This window comes from Notolepis coatsorum (genome assembly GCF_963971535.1).
Source record: "Notolepis coatsorum genome assembly, chromosome: 2".
Classification (NCBI taxonomy): Eukaryota; Metazoa; Chordata; class Actinopteri; order Aulopiformes; family Paralepididae; genus Notolepis; species Notolepis coatsorum.
Window position 1 is genome coordinate 93734125 of NC_140166.1, and position 26882 is coordinate 93761006.

At 40.2% G+C, this 26882-nt stretch overlaps 1 protein-coding gene across 2 annotated transcripts in view; it reads left to right on the plus strand.

The window, feature by feature from the left end:
- Window positions 1-2299: 2299 nt before the first annotated feature.
- The window catches only part of tdrd3 (tudor domain containing 3), a 96430-nt gene continuing 71847 nt past the window's right edge, over window positions 2300-26882 (plus strand). For both annotated transcript variants that reach the window (XM_084307591.1, XM_084307592.1), the window contains exons 1-3: window positions 2300-2468; window positions 13782-13866; window positions 18482-18547. In XM_084307591.1, the coding sequence (XP_084163717.1) occupies window positions 2431-2468; window positions 13782-13866; window positions 18482-18547 (189 nt within the window). In that variant the 5' untranslated portion in view covers window positions 2300-2430. The remainder of the gene's footprint in view (window positions 2469-13781; window positions 13867-18481; window positions 18548-26882) is intronic.

The window sequence follows — 26882 nt, forward strand, 5'->3', positions numbered from 1 at the left end:
ACATTAAACTGGTCAAATAAATGCTTGAAATGTAAAATAATAGACCTAAAATGCTGATAATAAAATCATATTCAGCCTATGGATTTCCTACATACTGCACAACACCTAGTTTGAGCTGCGGGATGAGGCGCACTTGTTCCTGATGGAGAATGCGTGCCAGGCAACTGAGGGGGAATACGCACAGCTATCTGCCATTTGGATCTGCCTACCTGTTCGAAAAAACATTCTCTACACTGACTTATATAAAAAAATAAGTACAGATCACCTCTGAATGTGGAGGATGATCTCCGAGTTGCTGTCTCCAAAATTAAACCCAGACTGGACTTGTTGTGCTTCAAGCATAGTGCCCATCCATCTCATTAGGTGAGTTGAACATTAGCCTTGTAAATGAAACGCGCTATATGTATTCATTTTATGGTTGTTTGATTATTGTTATTTTGTGTAGTTATTGTGCGTGTTAAAAGCCTTCAATGCATATGTGTGCGTGTGAACATTTAAATGTTTCAACCACCTCCTATAATAGTGGGGGTTGCGGCTCTCTGACACCGTTATTTCGGGGGGTCGCGGCCCAAAAACGTTGGGAACCATGTATTTATATAGTACATGATACCTACACGTATACAGTACATATATCCTCATAAGTATCTATTCATTCGTATCAATTTGATACTCTTTGGGCTTGTTTTTATCTACTTATTCTGAAAGAGTTGAAGTAATTATTTTCGCTATAAGATCTCATTCGATTATTCATTCCATTAAGCCTACTGCCAGCAGGCACATTTAAAGAAATATAATCTGATTGATTGGGGTAATGAGGGACTTAAAATTAGCCTATAGATATGCATTTAACTTGTCGGCGAGGCTATTGAGCCATACTGTATTGTACCCATTCTGCAATCTGTTAATAAAGTTTTCAATCAATCAATCAATGCCGTTAGAAAATCAGGTTTTCGGCGATCGACATCTGCTGCCTTCTCAGGTGAGGCAGCCACGCGCAATTATCCTGAGTACTCAAGTCTGGTTCGAATTAACAAGTGTTTCAGCCTTCGAGGAACAGGGATAGCCTGGTTTCAATCATCGGGTTAATTGAATCTGGCTAATGGGACTTTTGATCGACTTAGTTGAACCAGGTACGAGGAATAGGGCCCTGGTTTGGGAATAGCACCGCAAATAGCACCGCAAACCAAACGCACAATTGGAGGTGGGCTTCCCACTCTCCAGGACATTTACACCAAGCGTTGCAGGGCCAAGGCTAAGAGAATAGCCAAAGACTCTAGCCTCTCAAACAACTGCCTCTCTGCACTGCTGCGGTCAGGCAAGTGCTACCGGAGTCTCAGAAGGAGCTTCTATCCCCAGGCCATCAGGATGATCAATGACTCTATGTAACATCAACCCATCCATCTACACTCATTGCACACACATCCACATGCACACACTCACTTTAAACAAACACTCACCTTAACACTCACTTTAAGTTTAAACACTTTAACACTACATCATATTTATCTATGTATTAAAGAGATTTGCACTACATCCATACCTCATTTGCATTTTGCACCTTGCCTTTAAATTTGTTTTTTTGTACTTCATTGTCTGCATTTTGTACCTTGTTGTCTGCATTTTTACTTCATTGTAGGTTGTAATTTAGTTTGTTTATTGTATTTTGTATGGTGTTGGGACTTTATGAAGCACATTCTCAGGGGTTCATACAGAACCAAGCATTTCACTGTAATGTACATGAACTTTATACGTGACAAATAAAAACTTGAAAACTTGATCATCCTTTTTACATATCTCTAGATACTATATCTATATATGTACATACTGTATCCCTTACATACTCCCATTTTCACTGCTGGCCAGTATGACTTACTACCATAGTATATAATACTTTTATCACTATATTAATATTACAACTCTGTACATACATCTGATTTGCACTATTACTCAGTAGTACTAATTTAGATATTTTATACCCAGTTTAATCACCTGTACATTGTATATTGATATAGCACTTTACTGATATATGTGCCAACATTATATAATATATAACATAACATTATTTTCATTGTGCTGTATAATGACAATACATTTTAATCTAATCTAAACATAATATAACACATACAATTCTTCCTAGGATCTGCCATCTCCTCCATGTCTACATTATTTGTAAATTCAGAGTTAACCAGTAGAGGGCAGCAATACAATAGGCCTCGACGCGCATGATCTGAGAGACAAACTCTGACCCGGTGACGTTTGGAACATGAGGTCATCATCATCATCGTTTGTTGCAGACAGATATAGCTAGGGTAGCAACCAGTGTTAAATCGAAAATATGCATTATTATATGAGCGCTGGATATTAGCAAATTATTGTGCATTTAATTGATAGGTGCCGTGTGGGTTTGCACGGTGTACAACTCTGGAGAAAATGACCGACTTGATAGCAGCTCTGACCAAAGAAGGCTGGTATGTAAAACTAGCTAGCTTTGTAGCTAACGTTACAGAGTTTGTTGTTGGCTAACGTTAGCTAGCCAGCTAGCCGCCGCCAAAGAGGTAATCCGGTCTGAGTCGTGGTCGCAGAGTCCGGTCACACAGGGACCGACCACTGTCGCCACGGTCAGAGAATCGGACCGCGGGTTTTGATTTGGACCAACTTGATTTAGATGTGGATTCACCACCGTGTTGCTAGTTTGTAGCGGGCTAAGTGAACGTTACTTAGCACGGTGTGGCCAGACAAGCGGCGCAGTCTCACACTGTTAATGTCATGCTTCTGACATTTTATTAGATTATAATCAAATGTAGTGTCATCATACAGCACAAGTACTAGTACAACGAAAATAATTTCGCCATCAAACCAGATTGCAAATGTAACAGTAAAGTGCGATAGTACAGTGTACACGTTTTAAACTGGGTATAAAATATATAAATTAGTACAACATGCAAATCAGATGTATCAGAGTTGTAGTATTAATAAATGATACAGGTACAAGACACTATGGTAGTAAGTCATACACTGGCCAGTGGTATAACTAGTAAGAATAGGCAAGGGATATTATATATATATATATATATATATATATGTGGTATACAGCATTAATACCATTGTTTTATGTTCCATCATACTGAATTATGTGATTATATGCAGGTGTATTCAGACAGATATGGAAATGTATAAGTAAATATATATTATGGTGTATACAAGTTTCAAGTTTCTTTAATAGTTGTCATACAGAAGTACAGAATACTTTCATACAAAATGCTTCTTACTGTTACGCTCCAGAGACTGTGCTAGACAAGATAGTATCAAATAACATAGTATAGCATGTAAATTAGAAGTAGAAAATGAGGTCACAGTGTTCAGTATAGACATAATTTATGTACAATGTTCGATGCAGAATAGACGTAACTGAGACGTAACTGAGTTACCATATAATATTATTGTACATGCTATCATACACAGTTAGGCTCTATGGGTATACTATAGTTCCAGCTAGCTAGTTATGATGCTTCTCTTGTAGAGATGTGAAAGCTGCAGTTTTACACTCTTAACTGGTCATTTCTGTCTGTGAGCTCCTTACTGACCTGTATCTACAACATGTAGGAGATGGTCTTGGAAAATTAATCCACTTGCTTTCTCTGTGACACGAGTAACGGGTCATCCATTGTTGTGTTTAACGTTACAGCTGTGAGTGCACTATATATGTGCTTCATCCACCAGTAACATAGACTCTTGCAGGGAAACTCCTATTTTTGCTAAACTGAGCATTTTTGGATGCAACGTTTAACAGTGCTCTCTTGTGATAATGGGACGACAACTCCTCTTCCTAATGAATCCACTTATCCACTTAGTGTGAATATGTGGGAAAAAACTACTAACCTTATTGTCTTTTACTATTATGTACTTTGCTACTATAGTCTACTCTACTATCTAGCGTGCCTGTTCTACTATACTATGCTAATATTTCTATACTACTATACTATGCACTCAAGACTAGCACTCAAGATTGACACCGTTTGACAAACAATATCAAGTCAGTCAAGTGTTCCTTGACTATCCAGGTAGGATAGGTAATAATAATAATAATAATAGAACATGGCTACCAGAACCCTTAGCTGCCAGAGTTGTACCCTTCCTGCTGACTTGTTGCACATTTTTAAGTTGCTTTGGATAAAAGTGTCTGCTAAATTACTACATTTAAATGAGTGTCGCTTTGAGTCTGATCTAATCTAAAATTACATGTTAATATTCTTTTGACAAAGTGCCCAGTTACCGGCTGGGTTGTGTTTTGAGTGATGATTGAGTAGCTCTTCTCTTGGGTAGAATTTAGGTCATGTGATGTGGGATTTCCCATGATTAATATTGAGCCAACACCAGTATTACCGGTGACACCGGACATTTTACAAAGTGTAGAGCATTTACTTTGATTTTCCAAAATGTGTTTCTAGACAGAGTTGACGTTAGGTTCTGAATGATTAATCGATTTTAAATCGAAATCGTGCTTTGGAATGATGCAATTATCAAATCGCAAAACATTTTAAATTTTATTTTAAATGTAAATTTTTTAAAATGTATTTAACCAGGAAGTCCCATTGAGATACAAGATCGGTTTTGTGAAGTTTAGACTTCAGAGAGGGAGAGTAAAGTACAGAAAAAAAAGGTACCGTTGGGTACCGGTATCGATTCCCAGGTAAAAAGAAACATTTTCAGGCTCAGTGTCCTGAAAAGACCCACCGCGTAGGCCAGATGCAAGCCGCATTTTACAATAAACCTCTGTGGGGCTGCTTAAAAAAATAATAATTATAATCGCAAATTTAATCGCAATCGCAATATCTGTCAGAAAAATCGCAATTAGATTATTTCCCAAAATCGTGCAGCCCTATAATAGGTTCTAATTAAAAACGGACCTTCCATCACTTTTCTATCTGTTCATTGATGCACGGACCAATGTAGCTGCAGCCTTTTTTTCATCTGAGCTTCTCTCCAGTCAAGCTTTCAGGGTTTAATCCGAATCCTTCGCTATCGTTGTGTAATATATGTCGTGTCGCTTTTAGAGCATTCTTTTTCTCCTTCACGTGAAGTTAAAACTAAGTGAAAGTGAAACCTAAAAAAGCTGCTGTCCACACGTTCAGTTTTATAAGGTTGTCTGATTTACCTGCTTGATAACACATTTAGCACCCTTAGAAAGAGGGACTAGCGACGTTTATGAAGTACTTAGAAAGAACGGAAGGGAGTGGGGAATGTGTGTGATGTCAGTGATGGAGCCGCTCCATACACCGGGGGGGGGGGGGGTCAAGTAATGTACTCGGTGGATGCCTGAACAGTGAACACTAGGGTTGGGTACCGAACTCTGTACTTTTAAGGGTACCGACGAGTGTTGTCACGATACTGGAATTTCGAACTTCGATACGATACCTTGAAAAGTATCGATATTCGATACCATTTTCAATACCACAGGGAAAAAGGTTCAATCTTAAAATGTAAAGAAAAAAAAGATAAATATATATATATTTTTTAAATACATTTTGCTTTTGTTGCTGGTTGATTCTCCTCAGCTTCTCTCTGGTACTATAAGAGAAGATAAATATAACACTTTTAAAACCCTTTGTTTATCTTTAGATCACACATAATCAATCAAAATAACTAAATGATATAATCTTAGAAATTAAGTAAAGTTAATAGTACTGCGTGTTAAGCATAACAAGTTGATTGATTGCAAATTGTATTAACAGATTGCAGAATGGGTACAATACAGTATGGCTCAATACATACAATTGTTAAGGGGATGCATACCAGAGAAAGATGTTTGTCTTTCATCATATGACATTTATTTAAATTTTTATCAAATTTAATTTATTACCTTTTTTCAACTGCAAAGTAAAACTGTCGACATATTTTATCTATAAAGTTCAGTCTGTTCATCCAAGAGGGGGTCCGGGAGGGGGGGGTTTGAGCTGGAGCATATGTGTGTAGGGTTTTAGAAAATAGGTATTAGGGGTATATTATATACTAACATTTATATAATTGTAACTTCGCTGGATATACACTGTATACGGTTAAAATGTTATTATTGACTATTTTTGTTTTATCCTGTTTCTGTACTTGCATATATTTTAACCACCTTTACTGAAAGTTTCATTATACATTGTGTGTTGAGTACTGACTTTTAATAAGTTTTGTTTTGCAATAATAAAAAAAATTAAAAAAAAAAAGAATTTCAGTCTGTTCATCTCACTTCAATCATTTTTATTGCAGAACATGGTATTTTCTCAAGCAGACAGATGTAAACACTGTAATCTGTGTTGCATGTACCTGACAAACTCACTGAACTGTTTGTATTACAGTCATATTCCAACTTAACTGAATGCACGTGTGTGTGTGGACTACTGTACTATTACAGGTATTGAAATGAACAATGCAACTTCCTTAAAATATATATTATGAATAATTAAATGTCGATATTGCCAGAAATGAGTATTGAAACCGTTTTAAATATTCAGAATCGATATGTATAGAAAAATCGATATTTTTGACAACACTAGTACCGACCGAATTACGAGTATCGATTCACGTTAGATCAATCGGTGCCACATTTCGGTACCTAAGACCCACCCAGTTAATTGTCATTTCATTATAGACACAGACCAGCACAGACCTTCAATGACATGTAATTGTCATTTCATAAGACACAGACCAGCGCGAGTAACGGATCCAATGTGTCTAAAATGCTTGGCATCCTCGCCATTCCTTCCACGCGCTAACTAAGCTAACTAACGTTACTGCACGACACCAGTGACTCCATGACACCAGTTCCATTAGTGAGGTTATATCGACGAGGCTTGACAACAGAGGTTCAAAGATAACTTCACATTTATTGGCTGTTCGTTTCTATATATCGCTTCATGCATCGGACTCCTTCAGGTTCCAACTCTGTGTGTTGACTGGGGGGGGGGGGGGGGGGGGCTCTGAGTCTCTCTCGCTCTCTCTACGTTCAATGATTTAAAGTAGCCAAACGTTACACTATAAATACTAATTGGATAGTTGATGATATAAACTTTTAATTTCATTATCTGAAATATTCTAAAATCATTAAGTCTGCTATAAGCCATTATCCCTTTCAGGGCTCTACGCTAACCTTTTTCACTAGGGGCACAGGTGCTCCTAAATGAAAAAATTTAGGAGCACACAAAGAAATTTAGGAGCACCCAAAAATATTTAGGAGCACAGTGAAAATATTTCAAGTAACAGAGTTTATTTTTTTTTTAAATAAATGTATATTTGTACTGTGCGTGCATGTGTGTAAATTAGCTCTTGCTACAACCCTGCATGTTTACATTTTGTATTTTGCACTTGATGTTCATTAACATGTGCTGTCCCTATCAAAAAAACTATCAAATCAAACTACTGCTACAAAAGGTTCAGTCACTTAACTTTAGCCCCTTTTATGCATACAATGCTTATGTTTTGGCTGTGTTGCTCTTCTAGAAAAATAATCCTTTCAGGGTTGCCTATTGAAATACTGTACACTTTCCTGATTAATTGAAAATGGGGGACCCTGATGTAAACAAGACGAAAGTCTTTCTCTGGTCTGCATCCCCTTAACAATTGTGTGTATTGAGCTGTACTGTATTGTACCCATTCTGCAATCTGTTAATAAAGTTGTCAATCAATCAATCAATCACACCTCCAGTACAGAAACATTGTTTGAGTTTGCGTGTCAGGTAGACCATTGATTGACAGTCGAGTCTGCCAATTACATCACATCGCTTGCACTCCGGCGCTGCAGCTGGACCCATTGCCCACCTCTGCTGTTGATAACGCTAGCCAAGTTATTATACACACAGATACACAGTGGGCCAGTGACTTTGGTGTAGGGGTGTAACAATGCATCGATCCTAAGGGGGAAATTCAACTGCATCGATTTGAAAATGTTAGAATAGATTATCGCAATTTTAATGTGTACACGTTATGTTATTGTCATGTCCGTTACAGCCAACACACCGACATACGCTACTGCATCAACGTTATGATTAACAAAGCAAGGCATTAGTTTTGTTGCATTAACGTTATATTACTATTGCTATCGATAAATCTAGGTGTTCTAAAATCTATTGCTATTGGTAAGAGAGAGACTATAATAAGTTGGTGTCTCGGAAAACGAGAGCCCTGATCGCGGAGTTTCAGGAAGTAAACAAGCAAAACGAGAGCTTCCGAATCTTGGTCATTTGCTTTATTTCCCATGAAACCAGTCACTTCACTCTACTGTGATTGGACCGTTGGCTTGAGTGCAATGTGGGACTTGTAGTTTTTTAACGATCTCGCAGCGGAGGAAAAAAAAGACGAGAGAGGCTATAATCTGTATTCGCACAGCGTGCGCGTAATTGATTTTTACGGTTCGCATACAAATATTTTTAGGGGCATATGCGAGCAATTTGGTCGCACTGTAGAGCCCTGCCTTTGTGTGTGTGCTAGTGTTGTCACGATACTGGAAGTTCGACTTTTTTTTAACAAATTTTGCTTTTGTTGCTGGTTGATTCTCCTCAGCTTCTCTCTGGTACTATACGAGAAGATGAATACACTTTTAAAACCCTTTGTTTATCTTTAGATCAGAGAGAGAGAGAGAGAGAGAGAGAGAGAAAGAGAGAGTGGCTGCTGGAGATTTGAGGTCTACTGAGCGCACCTTTCTAGTTATGACCCGAAAACGAGGGTACTTGAGAGAGAGAGAGAGGGAGATTTCTCCGGAGCTATGCTCGGAGCATTTATTAACGTTACATTTTCAACAACATTGCTGCTAATTGGACACTTCATGGAGGCGGGGTAACGTTGTGTCGAGTTCATGCGTGTACTAGTGTCGGATGGGCTCGGCTTGACGTTACTCCGTTTCCATGAAGTAATTATAAAGGTGGCCAGCTAGCTAGCATAAGCTAACGGAGGAACGACAGCTAACGTTAGCTAATAATAGCTTTGTTTACAAACTGAAGACAGGGCTGCCCGGCTGTGAGGGGGAGGAGGCTGCAGCAGCTTGTGTCTGTTGCCGGTCTCTGAGGAGGAGGAGGAGGAGGCGGAAGGGCAAGCGTGCTCTGGCAGCGCGTCTGTCTGTCAACAACTTGCGGGAGCAAGCCAGCTGGTATCGGTACTGCAGAAAGTATCGATACTTCGGGAAATGAGTATCGAAACCATTTTAAATATTCAGTATCGATATGTATCGATATTTCGATATTTTTGACAACACTAGTGCAGGGCTGTACGTTAACTTTTTTTGCACATAGCACTGGTGCTACAGAGGTTGATAGTTTTGTAGCACTGGCCAAAATCTTGTAGCACAAGTATAAAACGTGTTATATTTGTAACAGTTACAAATGTGCCTATTGTATTTGTGTTATTTAGTTGCAGTCAGGGAACAAACTTAACTTTTTGACTTACCAGCCATTTGGCTGGTAGATTTAAAAAAGGCAGATTTTTTACCAGCCAAAAATTATAAATAGCTTTTTAGTATATCGCCATGTGTTATTATTACTATAATACTCTCATATGCTATTTTCAATTAATATCATAAACAACATAAGGAATATTAGCATAATTTTGAGTGGACTGAAGGAATGAGTCAGCGTTAATAGTTTTAAATGCAAATAATTTATTGAAACATAGAAGTGGGGTCGGTTGGGACACACACACACACACAATGGGGGACCCTGATGTAAACAAGACGAAAGTCTTTCTCTGGTCTGCATCCCCTTAACAATTGTGTGTATTGAGCCGTACTGTATTGTACCCATTCTGCAATCTGTTAAATAAAGTTTTCATTCATTCACAGACCGCTGTTGCTGTAGCACGTGCAATATATATGTCGCACTGTACAGCCAGGGAGCGAAATTAACTTTTTGACTCACCGGCCAGTGGCGGGTAGATGGGAAGAGTCTACCCGCCAAGCATATTTCTTACCTGCCAACATTTTTTTGATTAAAAAAAAATATATATATATTTTATATAAAAAACATTTTTTTTAATAAAATATATATTATATAATCATACTTGTAGTTGTATTATCTGAGCTAAGCTAGCTAACGAGGGACCGGAGGTATTATGCACTCGAGTAGACTATTGCTGGAGCATTTGTTGATATCAGCAGCTATCAGTAGCTAGACTGGGTCATTGTTTAAACAGTAACGTTAGACTCTTGGAGGTCCGATATAGACTAGAGCAGATGGAAGTAAACAAGCCAAATGATAGCTTCCGATTGGTCATTTGCTTTTTTTCTCATGAAACCAGTCACGTCACTCTACTGTGATTGGACCTAGTGCGATGTGGGACTTGTAGTTTTTTAACGATCTCGCGGCGGAGAAAAAAAAGACGAGCGGCTATAATCTGTACTCGCACAAGAGTATCGTTATGAAGTTATGAACTACACGTCTACACGCCACACGGCGGGCAGCCCTCTAAAGGCGCTCCCATAGTCCAGCAGACTGTACACAGAGCAGACTCCGCGGAGGTCCGCGCGGACTCTTGAGCTTTGATCTGCTCTGTGTACAGTCTGCTGGACTATGGGAGCGCCTTAAGTGTCATGCGCCAAAGGTAAAAACAGCCCGCCCCTGGCGGGCGGCGGGCTTTAGTTTCGGTCCCTGTGTACAGCCCTGCACTAGTGTGTGCGCACATGTCCCATCTCTGGTCTTTGGAAAGACCAGATGAGGTCAGAGGATTTTGATAGTATTTACTGAGGATGGCCAGATAATGCTGATATTTAAACTTAAAAAATAATAATACATAATAAATGTAGAGGGAGGGATTTTAGTTTGTGTGGTGTGATAACTAGGGATGCACGATATTGCTTTTTTGACACCGATACCGATAACTTTATGCTCCTCAAGCCGATAACCGATATCGATAACCGATATTTATTGTATTATAATATTTTTTTAATGTATATTTTTTTTCAACATGAAACAAAACATATCACAATACAATAATAATACATAAAAAGACTTCCCAGGACAATAACTTAACACCAACTTAAATGTGACCTAACCAGACAACAGAAACAAACAAAGTGACCATATTTATTTTTCCAAATAAAAATTCACAATCCGTCAACAGCTTGTGGTGCATCCAACCTAAGACGCTCGAAGCTTTTTGTTCTTCTTTTTTCAAAGCGGAGCCTTGAAAAAGAGGCTTTGAGTGGACACATCACCACCTCACATCACCACCACAACAACGGGTCACCTGCGGCATCACCACCGCCACGGTGTTGGGGGTCGCGACAACGGCGCGAGCACGCTTGTACCTATTGACGAGTCGTTTGCTAAATTAAAGAAGTTTGAAAGCCGCTAGCTTTTAAGCAGTCCTTGGTGGTGCAAATTAACCTGGCTACTACGGAGCAATAAGTGACTGCGTATTCAACCAAGGGTTGCATCACAGCCACGAAAGGGGCTAGCTTTGCTTAGCTCCTCGCGTCGTCGTGGGCTTCTAAGTTAACACAATAACACACCGTCGTGGCGGTGGTGATGCCGCAGATGACCCGTCGGGCTGGATGTATTGCAAGTTGTTGCCCTTTTCCCTCCTTGTGGAACTTCTGCATTGCATTTATTACAAATAGCAAGCGAACTTTTTCCTCTGAAAATCCGAGTACCGACGCGGCCATCTTTGTTGTTAAAACGTCCGCGCTACATCCAGAAACTTGCGTGGTTACGTCACAGCCAAGAAAGGGAGCGCTGGATTTGTGTAAAATGCCCTGTTCCTAAACCACACGCTGTCAGTCGTACCACAGTACTGATACAACGGGAGGAGCCTACAGTCAAAACAAACGCACTTCATTCCAATTCACCCACACCGCATTTTTTTTTACCAAAAAATATATTATATTATCGGAGCTATTAATAACGTTATCGGGTTTATCGGGATGACGTCATAATTGCTGATATCGGCCCGATAATTATCGTGCATCCCTAGTGATAACAATGTTGAAATTGAGAAGTTTAGACTTTAGTTGAGTTTTACAACAGAAATAAATCGTTTGTTATAAGGAAAGTACCGAAAAAGGTACCGTCAGGTACCGGTATCAATTCTCAGGTACTGGTTCAAATGTGAACGGTACCCAACCCTACTGAACACAGAGTAACACCAGTATCACAGACTAGGGCTGGGCGATAAAACGATAACGATAACTATCGCGATAAATTTTTTCCTCGAAATAAACATGAAACGTGGTCGCAAAGTTTCGATATATCGATTTTCCAAGCTTGGATATGAGCACACGCACTAACAACCAATCAGTGAAGGAGATGGCCGACAGCGGAAGGAGACCCGGAATCTAGGACTCCAGTAGTCAACAGGCTGGCTAGGATAATTAGCTTGCACAGCGCTATTTTATAGTTTACCTGCCGAGTTGGTGTGTGTTTTGAATTCTGAGGGTAACTGTTATAGTAGTGTGGGCATACGGTGCACGTCGTTGCAATGTATTGGGGCGGAACAGAGTATTTTATGGTCATATTTAGTACATTGTCATGGAATACACCGCTTGGAAACGAGGCTGGCTAGGATAATTAGCTTGCACGGCGCTATTTTACAGTTTACCTGCCGAGTTGGTGTGTGTTTTGAATTCTGAGGGTAACTGTTATAGTAGTGTGGGGTATACGGTGGACGTCGTTGCAATGTATTGGGGCGGAACAGAGTATTTTAGGGTCATATTTAGTACATTGTCATGAGATACTCTGCTTGCTCTGGCTAACTGCTAACGTGTGCGGACTGATGACGACATCATCTCGACTCGAGACATTCGCAGCAGCAAAACAAGTCTATTAATAGCCCGTCCATCGGCGCCGGGCATAAAAAGTTAATTAAACTTGACAGACATTATATCGACGATAATTATCGATATCGAGTTATATGAAAATAATTTAATAATTTTATCGCAATAACGTTTTTGGCCATATCGCCCAGCCCTATCACAGACTACCGCGGCAAGTCTAGTAGAACTCTTGTTGATCTTCAGACTTGTTGATGGAAACGTGACCAGCTAGTAGGCCTGCTTGATTATGGCAAAAACCATAATCATCATGATTATTAGAGTTTCAAGCACGAAGAAATGCAAAAATTCCTGTGAGATGGTAAATGGTAGCAACATGAACTTTGACCCATTGATTGGAAGTTGTATGCAAATGCTCTCCAACAAATATGACCCCAATTGGCCTAAAGGGGGCGCTATAATTATAGGTCAAACTTTTGATCTTTGAAAGGTCAGACCTCCTACGCAGTGAGTCCGATTTACACAAAACTATCTTTGTTCTATCTTTCTCCTTTTATCTATCCCCACTCTAACAATTTGCCTCTAGGACCGCCATATTGGATTTTCCACCAGTTTGGATTTTATGTTTTTGATTGCTATTGAAATCACAATTATGAAATGATTATTCATTGATTTGAGAACATCATGTGATGACAATCAAATTTGTTTTACCTTTGGCTTTCTTCTTGACCAAAGGTTGTCTTTCTGTCATCTTCTTCAAGTTACCAAAGACGTTACTGGAAAAACGCGCCGTGGCTCCCTCCTCCCTCTCAACACGAGCAACGGGGCATGCTGCACAATAATCGTTTTATCTCGATTATCTTGTTTTCATGATCGTGGGAAGACTAAATCGATTAATCGCCCTGCCCTACCGACTAGGATTTCTGAGTGTAGGCTTATCGTACTGTATCGATACAACTCGGTATGATGTTTGGTAACCTAGTTACTGTTGTGTTTGACCTCTCTTCCTCCTCATCACATCTCCCTCTTGTTCGTCATACAGGTACCTCACTGATGAAGGGATTGAGGAACTGAAAGGCACTGTTGAGAAAGTAACACACAATGACATCATCCGCATCGCACTCAATGTAAGTTAGGTTGCCTCGCAGGAATCTTTTATACCCTGTCAGAGTTGTTCCTTGCCATTTTGTTGCCAAAGTTGTCCCTCTCACCCCATTAGGGCTGTCTTAAATACTTTGAAGCTTCGTTCGATGGGCATGGGATTCGAATATGAAAACAAAATTCGAATATATATATATATATATATATATTTTTTTTTATTTAACTAAAAAAAAAATTGTGTGTGCAAAATCAACTCTGCCTCTCTTTGTTAACTACAACAAGCAATGCTGTTTGTTATTTAAGATGAGGTCGGACTCTGCACTGACAGATTTGTGTTCATTGTGCTGCTTTTATAAAGCCTCAAATGACGGCTTACAATATTTCATGAAAGCAAAGTGTTTTAGTTTGTGTAAGATTTTAAAAGGTTTAAACTTTACAACACTGACAAAGTTGAACAAAGTGCTGTACAAGTCCCACAACATTAAAAAAAAAAAACTTTATAATATATATAAACTCCTCAAAAAAAAGTTCGGAAACGTTATTTCGGTCGATTATTCCTCCCCTTTAATAATACCAATTGGTATTGTATTTTATATCTTTGGAAAGGCTGATTATTCACCTTTACAACGAGGTACAACTTGTAAGGATTGTGAATTCGTGGAATGAGCAACACAGCTAACCGTGTGGGTAGCGGCCCAAAGAAATTTGCCAAAATCCCCTGCAATATTCTTCTGTTGGTATTCACTCTCGTTTTGAGCTTCAAGTGCTGGCAGGTGTATGCCAATCACAGCACATTTTTATCGTGTTAATTAGATGAATTAATTACACACCAAATTATCGCGTTATGAAAATTAACTCAAAATTAATTAAAACATTTTTATTTAATTTTCTTTTTAATTTTTATAATTTTGACTTTTTTTTTTATCTCATTCATTCCATTAAAACGTAGAATAAACATTTACAGGCTTTTATTTAAATGGTCCATTTGCATGTTCTTGGTATCTGAATCTATGGATCTCAGGGAATGTATTGTACTATTATACTGTGTCTGTTACTAGGCTTGAGTAAATTGTAATGAACCAAATGAGAATATCAATTAAATTATTTTTTTTTAAAAAAATTTTGACTGTGAATAACACCATGCTAAAATTTACCAGACCTGAAAAATCTAAGCAAATGAATAAAGGGAAGATGATTAAACTGAAGGTTTTGTAGATACAGTACTTAATTCTGCCATCCGGACACATGCAATTTGAAATATGATTATAGAATATAAAATATCAGGCCTAAAATGGTTATGCGATTAAAATGCGAATAATTAGATTAATTCATTAAAAATCCTGTAATTAATTAGATAAATTTTTTTAATCGCCTGACAGCACAATTTTCTTTTTTTATCTCGAAGCTTCGAATTAGAATCGAATCTCGGCCCCGAAGCTTCAAATTCCCCAAAAAAATTCTAATGTCAGCCCTACACCCCATGATTCTTTTTTAAAATGATTATTATAAAAATGTATTTATTTACAAACGTAACCACATAACGTACACCGGGACGTAACGGCTTGGGACTGCATTTTTGGCAGAATATAATATACCGTTCGAAAGATCTATTTGTTGCCATTCGAACGCCACCTCACTCGACCAAATCTCACTCGACCAAATCTCAATCTTGGGTTTAAGCGACCTTGGGTTTCTTGAAAGGCGCTATAAAAATGTGATTTATTATTATTGCTCCACTTCTACAAGGTCCATTTGCATGTTATTGGTATCTAGGGACATCTATGGACCTCAGGGAATGTATGTATTGTGTCTGTTACTATGCTTGAGTAAATTGTAATAAACCAAAGGAGAATATAATTTTTTTCCTCTTTGATGGTGAATAATAGGGGTGGGACGATACATCGATCCAGATCGATATATCGAACTATCAATGATCCAATAGGATCAATGCTAGGGATGGGTACCTTCACATTTGAACCGGTACCGGTACCTGTGAATCGATACCGGTACCCAACGGTACCTTTTTTCGGTACTTTAGTCTCAAGAAATTTAATTTACCTACCTCAGTCGTGAGAAAAGAAATCCAAACTTCAAATAACTACAATTTCGACAGTTTTCGGCTTGCCATTGCTCCGACTGCTTTGTTGTTGAATCGAGTCAAATCCTAGGTAAGCATATATTGTGCGTGTGAACATTGACATGAAAATAAAAAATAAAAAATGTCTCTCTCTCTCGGTATCTCACTTGATTCGATACTCGGTAGTACCGACGTGTTTCGGTTCGGTACCTCAAAAGTACCGAATTCGGTACCCATCCCTAATCAATGCAACATAAAAAGATTGGTTCATATTGCGATACTCTTATTTTGAAAATCCCGTGGTGAGTATCCGCCCAACAGCACAGCAGTAGCGTCTGAAGCGTCTATTTTGTGACCCGAAATACATTTTTGCTGTTTTATTCCACAACGGGTCAAATGCATTTAACATGCTTTGCATCCTCGCCATTCCTTTATGCCCGCGTCGCGCTAAAGACCGAAATTAACGTTACGTTAGCGTAAGCTAACAAGCTAACCCTGATCAGAGCAGCAGAGGTCCATTATTGGGGACTGTGGAAGGGGGAGGGGCATTCTCCCTTTCTGTGTGTGTGTGCGTGCGTTTGGAAAGACCAGATGAAGTCAGGAGTATATTATTGATAGTAAATTTGGACAATGTTGATATTTAAACATAAAAAATACAATACATAATAAATGTATTCATGATCATCATGCAACATAAAACAATTGTAGGAACGGTTTGGGAGAGGAATGGGTTTTAGGTTGCGTGTTGTGAGTTCCAAAAATATTTACTTAAAGGATAACTCCACTTTTTTTTTAAATTAGCTTATTTAACATCTTCCCTGGAGTTAGACAAGAAGATGCATACCTTTTTTGTCTCTGTGCGTGCATTTTAGCTTTGGGAATAGACGCTCCGTTAGCATAACTTAGCTTCATCACTGGAAGTGGGGGAGGACAGTAGCCTTACAGTGCCTTACAGTGTATTGCAAGGTCTGACATTGACCAAACTTGATATGCATGACCTTGGTGGGCTCTAGGTCAACTCCTGAAAAGGGGGTCAATGTCAGACTTTGCAATCAAAAGTTAGGGGGCTAATAACCCTTGCCATATTTTCAGTGCGCCCCTAACTTTTGATTGCAAGGTCTGACATTGACCCCCTTTTCAGGAGTTGACCTAGAGCCCACCAAGGTCATGCATATCAAGTTTGGTCAATGTCAGACCTTGCAATACACTGTAAGGCACTGTAAGGCTACTGTCCTCCCCCACTTCCAGTGATGAAGCTAAGCTATGCTAACGGAGCGTCTATTCCCAAAGCTAAAATGCACGCACGGAGACAAAAAAGGTATGCATCTTCTTGTCTAACTCCAGGGAAGATGTTAAATAAGCTAATTTAAAAAAAAAGTGGAGTTATCCTTTAAAGTTTAAAGCTCAATATATCCAAATGTGGCACTTTACAGTGAACGGGAGGTCTATTTGTAAATGTCTGGAAGAGCTCAAAAATAAAAATGTCAAATGATATTTCCGTTGCCTTTTTTGAGTTGATCTAAATGTTACTGATTCTGTTAAATGGGCATATAATATTGTCTCATATCGATCGCAGGCACCTGAATCAAATCGTATTGTATCGTGGCAGACTTTGTGATATCGGCAAATATCGTATTATTGTCCAAAGAATCGATATCGTATCGTGATGAAACTGGTGATTTCCACCCTAGTGAATAACGCCATGCTTACATTGACCAGACGTGGGAAATTGCCACTGAGCTTAGCTTATTCAGCACCTTCTTGAGATCAAGTGTACTAAAAATGTAAGCAAATGAATAAAGGGCAGAGGATTTACAGGGGGTTTTGTAGATACAGTACTGAATTTTGGCCTAGTCATACATCTATGGATCGGGCCAAATCTCCTCTTTCCAATGGCGGAGTTAAATCTGGATTTACTACCACCAGGCGCCCGTAACAGGGCAGCAAAGACTGTGAATGAAATCTACTGTAAGTACAGTTACTTTTTTATAATGTAAATAGTTCCACCATTTTTCATCAGATTGAGATGCAGTTTTTTTTCCTAGACATTCACAGAAAGGTAAAGAAACAAACTACATTTAATTTTATGGCAATAACATTCAGGTTTGTTCGACCCGTGAGATATCACAAAAAGAACGTCAGAATTTTTCGCTAATAATATTTTCAACAGCTTTGACAGAGGCTAGGTGTAGTTTTATTTTTTTGTCCATCGGACAAATCTCGATGTCCATCGAAAGCCTTGGGTCTGGGGACAACAACGTTTTCATGACACGTTACTTCCTCGCGTCTAATTAATCCGGTTTAGTGCCAAGATATTTATAAACTCATATTTCATTAATAACAATTAAAATCATTGGTAAACAAATGTAGTTCTGATTATACACTTTGACTGCTGTTTTAATAGGGTTAGGGTCTTTACTCTTGCCTACATTTGAAAAAGAAATGCAACATTAATTAATACGGACGGTATTGATCTATTTATGACGTGATATTAATTTTGTACCAGTACCAGACCCAGGTTCGGACTTTGATTTGCTGTTTGTTCTCTTGTCTCTCCTCTACAGAGTGATCTTAGGCCAATTGGCAGAAAATGTCTACCATCGGAAATCAACAGTGGACGGGTTGAGAAGGTGAGTGGTCCAGTATTTTGTAGGCTGTATGGCAATTTGTGTATGAACTGTGGCCTATTTATAAAATGTATTTACTAGGGTTCTGTTTATAACCTTTATTTACCAGGGTAGATTCTCTGAGCACAGATGCTCTTTTTCAGCAACGCAATGTTTCACGTTCACACAGTTGCATACATTGGTCCTCATTCTCGAACGTGTTCGTAAGTACCTTTGTAAATATCTTAGTAAAATTTTCGTACCAACAAATTTACAAAAATCCTCCTCCGGATTCCTGAACGTGTGAAACGGTCTCTGTAAGTGGCCAAAATCTTCGCAGCTGGGTCCCCATGAATGAAATACGTAAAAATTCTTAAACTGCAAAGCGCATTCTCGTTCACCTGAATTTGCATACAGACACGCCCCGCCAGCTCTTTTATAAGGCAAATGAGGCGTGTGCGGCAAGGTCCGTTTGCAAAACGGCGAAAGGTTCGGCATTGCATCTGCACCACTGCTGACCCATTCAACAGGTAGCAAGGAAGCGATTTGCAACTGATCTCAAAATTAGATTAGATAAAAATTAGGGGTGGAACGGTACGCATTCGAACCGTACACCGTTCGATACGACCTCCACAGTTCGGCGCATGTGTGTATTGTTCGGTTATAACGTAGCCGCAAGCTAGGCTAACGTTACGTTTGCCGCGAGCTAACTGGCATTAGCCGCGAGCTAACCGTGGAGTCACTTCGCTGTGTTGCATTAGTTCCATTAGTGGGGAAGGGGGAGTATATTGACGAGGCTTGACAAGAGCTTCAAAGATAACTTCACATTTATTGGCTGTTGGTTTATATTATATCATCAGGTCTTCTCCTTCCAATGCTGTGTGTTACTGTTGACTATTTACTTCCTCATGTCAGACGTCACTTCAAATACGGCTACCAGGACACTCAAATAGCAAAAGCGAGTCGATTAGGTACCATGCAGTGAAAAACGGCATACGAGAATACTTCATAATGTTTCATGCAATTTAAAAGTAAATATATATTTAGTACACATGATTTATTTATTTTAAATAACAGTGACTTTTCCTTTTTGATAAGAAAGTCTAGTGCTGGTTGAGCATATTCATACTTTATGTTGAAGGCCTTTGTCTATAATGTGGCCACAAAAATAGAAAGGGTTTAATTATTTTGTTTGTTTGCACTAAGTTAATACTTTGACAAATGTTGCCTATATTTTTCAGTCAGTTCGGTCTTTGTGTGCCAAACATTATTAAAGGTAAACCTTTTTTTTACCAAATAAATGAGAAGCATGTTTAAATCAGCAATGCTGATATCAATATCTTTAGGCTATATATCTTATGCTGATGTATATGTATATGTAAATCCTACATAAATCCTACAACGAATTTACAATACGAAGCAGTTCGAGAATGCAGAATAAGTACGTAAATCGAGTTACGAAGGAATTCCTTGGTAACTTTTACGTATGTCCATTCGAGAATGAGGACCATTGACACTTGGCAGCTGCCCAGTACAACCTGTCTGAGACTGTTGACCACTAGGAGCCACCCAGTACAACCAGTCTGTCACTGTTGACCACTAGGAGCTGCCCAGCAGTCTGACACTGTTGGCCACTAGGAGCAGCCCAGTACAACGACAGTCTGTCACTGTTGACCACTAGGAGCTGCCCAGTACAACCACAGTCTGACACTGTTGGCCACTAGGAGCAGCCCAGTACAACCACAGTCTGACACTGTTGGCCACTAGGAGCTGCCCAGTACAACCACAGTCTGACACTGTTGACCACTAGGAGCTGGCCAGTACAACCACAGTCTGACACTGACCACTAAGAGCTGCCCAGTACAACCACAGTCTGACACTGTTGACCACTAGGAGCTGGCCAGTACAACCACAGTCAGTCTGACACTGTTGACCACTAGGAGCTGGCCAGTACAACCACAGTCTGACACTGTTGGCCACTAGGAGCTGCCCAGTACAACCACAGTCTGACACTGACCACTAGGAGCTGCCCAGTACAACCACATTCTGACACTGACCACTAGGAGATGCCCAGTACAACCACAGTCTGACACTGACCACTAGGAGCTGCCCAGTACAACCACAGTCTGACACTGACCACTAGGAGCTGCCCAGTACAACCACAGTCTGATACTGACCACTAGGAGCTGCCCAGTACAACCACAGTCTGACACTGACCACTAGGAGCTGCCCAGGCCTAAAAAAAATAATGGTTTGTTTCCGGTTGCCGACCGACCCTGCCGGTTTAGGTGCGACCCAATATATTAAAAAATAAATAAAAAAAATAAAAAGTGTTCAATTTTTTTTTATTTTTTTTTAATAACGTTTCATAGAAATCTTAGTCAAACCTTTAGTATTATGGATATTAAACATGCTGGCAGAGTACATGCATCCATGTTGTTGTGAACATTTTAATTAAATAAAGAAATTCCCTATCCATAGTCGCCGTGGGAAAGAATAAAATAAAAAAATAAAATAAAATAAATTCCCTACCTACCCATGGCCTTAACTGACAACCAACAGGAAACAAACAATATTTTTTGTTATGACCCAGTACAACCACAGTCTGAGGGCGCGGATCCACCTGCCTCATATTTATGACTGCACGCGTCTTTTTTCAATGTATCCCAATGGGGAGAGAGCGCATGCGCCGCCTATAGGAAATGCGCTGCAGTCGGCTTCTTTTTTCAGCTTTTTTGTGCGGCCGAAAGTTGAAACTTTCTGTACTTTCAGAGCGATGTGCTGAGCTCATTTTCAGACAACCAATCGCAGCCATTCATATCTACCACTCTGTTTGTAACCTGACACCGGAGCTGCCTGCCTGTCTTGGCTGTCTCCCACAGTAGACGGGCCATTGAGATTTGCGACAAAACACAAATACACTAATAATAATAACTACACGAATACACTACTAAAAAGCTAATAAAAAGCAAAGGGCGAACTGTGGTGTCAGGCAATAACTATATATATAATTAATATACAATAAAGTTATTAAAATATGCTATAATATGTGCAAAACCGCGGCAGGAAAAAACGATAAAAGGATGGCTGTAGATTTCTTTCTGTCATCTACAAGATGCGCTTCATGCCAGCACTGCCGGCGCACTGCCAGTGTTTTTGTGAGATTGGTGGACGCGGGCCCTGACACTGTTGGCTACTGAGTAGCAGCGTGAACAGAGTCAGGAACCGGTTCACAAAAAAATTGGTAAGGACCCGCCTGGAGGCACTTAATCTCTACCAATCTTCTCCAAACTCACCATAGATGGTCCAAAGTCTCCTCTTCCCAAAAGTATTTTAGTCCATAATGAATTGTTTGTTCACTAGCTCAGTGTTGTCATAACCACACGCTTCTGATCAACTTGGCGCACATGCACTATGATGAAATAATGCACCTGGCAAAATCTGTGAAACGACCCAGGTGTTTTATTATTTTGTTGCAGTTTGCATTCTCCAAGTTGAGTTATTATACAATTAGAAGTGTGTGGTCACAAAAACGCAGAGCTGGTGAACAAACTATTCATTATGGACTAAAAACGCGACTATTTTTGGGAAGAGGAGGCATTGGACTGTCTGGTGAGTCTTTGGAGAATATTGGAAGAGATGAAGTGCCTCCAGGTGGGTCCTTACCCATCCAGGGACACACAGGGTTCACGCGGGGTTCACGCAGGGTTCACACAGCCAGCCACTGAGCAGCCCCACTGGGGCTCGTACGCAGTGGGTATCGAGGGAGGAGAGAGCGTTATTCATTCACTTAGACACGAGCCCACTTCTCTCACAGTGCTGTGAAACGTTTTCACCTCCTATTAATAATAACTTCATTTTATATAGTGCCTTTCAAGGGACCCAAGGTCGCTTTACATAGGGGGGGGGGGATAACAAAGTAACAGACAGTGGACAGACACAACATATACATATATATATAAAGTGAGAGATTAGGGGTTAAAGGCCAAGTTGAAGAGGTGGGTTTTGAGTAGTTTTTTTGAATGAGTCCAGAGTTGGGGCGGTGCAGAGTTCTGCGGGGAGGGAGTTCCAGAGGGTGGGAGCTGCCACACTGAAAGCTCTGTCCCCGAAGGTCCGCAGTCTGGTTCGGGGGATGGAGAGCTGACCAGTGTCCGTGGATCGTAGGGAGGTACTGAGGTGCCTGAGTGTGAAGGGATTTGTAGGTGAGCAGGAGGGTTTTGTAGGTGATGCAGGATTTGATGGGGAGCCAGTGGAGGTGGATGAGGGTGGGGCTGATGTAATTATAAAAAGAATGTCTTACGCCGGGAACAGACCTGGCTGTTCGCAGTAGAGCAGTAGTCTGGCTGTTCACGGCAGCAGTAGAGCAGTAGTCTGGCTGTTCACGGCAGCAGTCAGCAGTAGAGCAGTAGCCTGGCTGTTCACAGCAGCAGTAGAGCAGTAGTCTGGCTGTTCACGGCAGCAGTAGAGCAGTAGTCTGGCTGTTCACGGCAGCAGTAGAGCAGTAGTCTGGCTGTTCACGGCAGCAGCAGTAGAGCAGTAGCCTGGCTGTTCACGGCAGCAGTAGAGCAGTAGCCTGGCTGTTCACACCAGCAGTAGTCTGGCTGTTCACAGCAGCAGTAGAGCAGTAGCCTGGCTGTTCACGGCAGCAGTAGAGCAGTAGTCTGGCGGTTCACACCAGCAGCACTCTTTTATAATGACAGGTGGAGCTGTAGGTTAAATCAAAAGCTTGATAACTGTTGTACATTTTAAATCCATGATTTGAAACCATTCTGTCTCTGTTTGTACCTGTCTCTGACCTGAGAAAGAAAGTGTCTCTCTCTGTTGTATCTCTCTATCACCTTGTGCTGTTCCTCTCTTTTCTGTCTCTCCACTGAGTCCACTCGCTGTCCCACAACCCCTCCTCTCTGTGTGTGTGTGTCTTTCTCTGTAAAGCACATCCTACCCATCATCTGTACCTTCACTGATATACAATTAACATATTAAAACCGTAATAATGTATTTGGTTATCCAGTTTTGATGGTTTTCTAATCTGGTATATGTCCAATTCGCTCTGACTTAATCTAGATTTTGAATGTCAATGAAAAAATGGTCTTGTTTAAATTTGACTTTTGTTTTAAAAACACTTTAGTCTGGCTTTGCTTGATGTGCATAGGCAGGCTATTCCATATGGAGATTGATACCAGTGTAATTTTTTTTGTTTCTGGCCGTCTTACTCTTTACACCAGGAACACAGCAGGACATAATGCTGGCTCTTGTGTTATGGTGTTGTTTATTTCTTATACACATTTGAGGACATGTAATCTGGGTCTCTACCATTACTAAATACAAAATGAAATGCAATTCAGGCAACCTAATATGAGGTTTTGTTAAAATTTTCTTTAAATAATTTTTTTGTCCTCACTTTTTCTGTATTTTGTTCCCATCCCAATTTAGTTGTTACGGAGGCTGTAGAACTACCACATGCCTCCTCCGATACATGTGGAGTTAGCCAGCCGCTTCTTTTCACCTGACAGCGAGGACTCTCACTCGGGGAATGTAACGCGTGCGGAGGTTCACACTATTTCCCCCCGATCCCCTCCCTGCTGAACAGGCGCCCCAACCGACCAGTAGGAACCGCAGATTACAACGACCAGGACACATCCCCCACCGGCTTCCCACCCGCTAACACTGCCAATTGTGTTAGTAGGGACGACTGACCAAGCCGGAGGTACCGCTGACCGCTGGATTCGATCCCAGAGTCTCTGCGGTGGTAGGCGAGTGCATTCTCCACTGCGCTACCCAGCCGCCCCCAGGTTTTATTTTTTAAGTAAAATGAAAATTAAATTAAAGTACTAGCCTTCTGTTCTAAAATCAGTTAACCATCTCAAAGTGAAAAATAGAAGGTTTTAGCCTTGTTGATCACCATGATCTTAACATTAGAATAATATAAGTCCTCCTCGGGCCTTGGTTTACTAAGCCTATTTTTAACACTCTGTAAAGATTACAATGTGCCGGTAGATCATCTGACATTAACACTGCTGTCTCAGGAGCTGTAGAGTCCTCAGTTTATAAAGAAACTCCACCCCCAAAAATAAAAAAGCACATTTATTATACCCGTTAATCCCACACATTTGCCAAAACTACAAACTGTTTTGCACAAATTCATTCATCTTGAGTGTTTTAGTTAGAGTTGGAATGTGTGACATCATTATGATGTCACATATTCCAGGAGACCTCACACATTCCAAGAAGTGTTAAAAACAGTTTAGTGAAATAAAAAAAAATTAAATAAAAAAAGAACAAAAGCCTTTTCGCTCTTCCAATTAATCACTCACCAATGTATTGATGTATTCTTTTTTCATTTTCAGCATTTCACTGATTAATACTTACTGCAACATGACACTCTCCCAACTCTTTACTCAATAAATTGCATTGGGATATGTGTGTGATTAGGGGGGAAATAAATGCGCTTTACTTTATTTGTGTTGAGTGTGTTCATCCAAATATAAAAGACAATTTACCCAGAGTGCCATCTACCCATCAAGATATTTTCAGTATGGGGCGGCTAGGTGGTGCAGTGGGCAAGGCGCTCACCACCAATGCAGGAGACGCTGGGTTCGAGCCCAGCTCTCCGCATTGCTATCAGCTTGGCTGGTCGTTCATACTAATACAATTGGCAGTATTAGGGGGTGGGAAGCTGATGGGTGGGGATCGGACGTTGTGGACAGCGACTCCTACAGGTCGGTTGGTGCGCCTGCGCAGCAGAATCAGGAAGCGACGGCGGCGGCGTGCCCTCCAAACGCAGACCCCCGACGCTGAGAGATCGCGCTGTGCAGGTGAAAAGATGCGACGGCTGCTTCCTCGAGTACCGGAGGGGACACGTGATGTAAGGCTTCGTCCACATTGCAGCCGGCTTGTGGGAGGCATGGCCTAACAGCGTTCGAGACAGGGGAGGGTAGAATTGGACGATACGAAATTGGGATGGGAGAAAAATAGAAAATGGGACAAAAAGTAGATGCAAAAAATGCAAAAAAAAAAAAAATGTCAGTATGATTTGCGTAGTTTTGGAGATGTCTGCCATAGAGGTGTCTGCCGTAGAGGTGTCTGCTGTCAGCCTAATGCAATGGAGCCAACTTGGCAGTTGGGTGAAGTTGAACTGCCCCTTTTAGGCTTAGCACAATATTAAACTAGAGATTGTGAGGACTCCATAGATAACAACCATTTCATACTAGCCTACCGAGAAACTGACTAAATATCACTCCAAATGAAATCTTTCTTTCCTGCAACACCTCTCAATCTAGACCTTGAATACAACACGACCGCACTTTTTCGACTGCACTTTTTCAGCCAATACTGTAACTGAAAGATGAATATGATTTTATTGTCATCAAATTCTATTGTGCTAGTACTCGCATCTTGGAAGCCTTCACCGATACAGAGTGCAAGTATTTTAGCCTGGTATCAGACTGATATCTAATACCTCTCATCGTTTATTCTTCTTTCGAAAGTCAACTCCGGGTAAGTCATGTTATAAACCTCATGTACTTGTTTGATTCCTGAATTGATGAAGGCAAAAGGTGTCGGCAAAAAGTAAACTGCAGGATCTCTTTTCAAGGCTTTCCCTGACGGTACAGTCTTATTATATTATTATTATTACAGTCTTATATCTTGACATTATGGACAATGTGTTTAGCCTACCGTTGGTCTGTATGGATTTGACAGTCTCAATGGTTATTTAGAAGCTGGGAAATGATTAGATACACCCTGCCATTTGGCCAGGCTTTGAAGTCTTCAGACTAACACGCCTAAAACAAGCTGTTCAGAATTATCACAGTTTGTGATGTCAAAGGGGGGCGGGGAGGGGCACAAGCAGTGAATTAGCTTCGATGAATCAATTAGCTGTATTTTTTTGAGCCAGGCAGGAACACTGCCTACCTAATGTACTGCCCAGTTTGTAAAAGTAATACTCTTGGGTGTGAGGTAGCCAGGCAGGGAAGGAAATAATGAATTTGGTGTGAACTACACCCCAAAAATAAAAACCTAAAATAGAATAGTGCATTCAATACAGGGGAAGAAAAATCTGCTGGAAAATAAGTCATTTAAATTAGATTCAGACAAGTTTCTTTAAAAAAAACTTCTACAGATTCAAGGAAGTTGTATACAGGTGTTAAAAAGATACATACTATGTCTCCTTTTCTGTGGAACCACATTTCCTTTCAATATATTTTAACAGAAATTAGGAGCATTTCCATCACACAACAGCTGCCCTTCTGAAATTATTTTCTACCACAAGAACCTTTTGCAGATCCTGCTAATTTGAACCACTGAGATGCGATTCCCATGAATACCACTAGATGGCTCTAACATACTGACTAAAGAC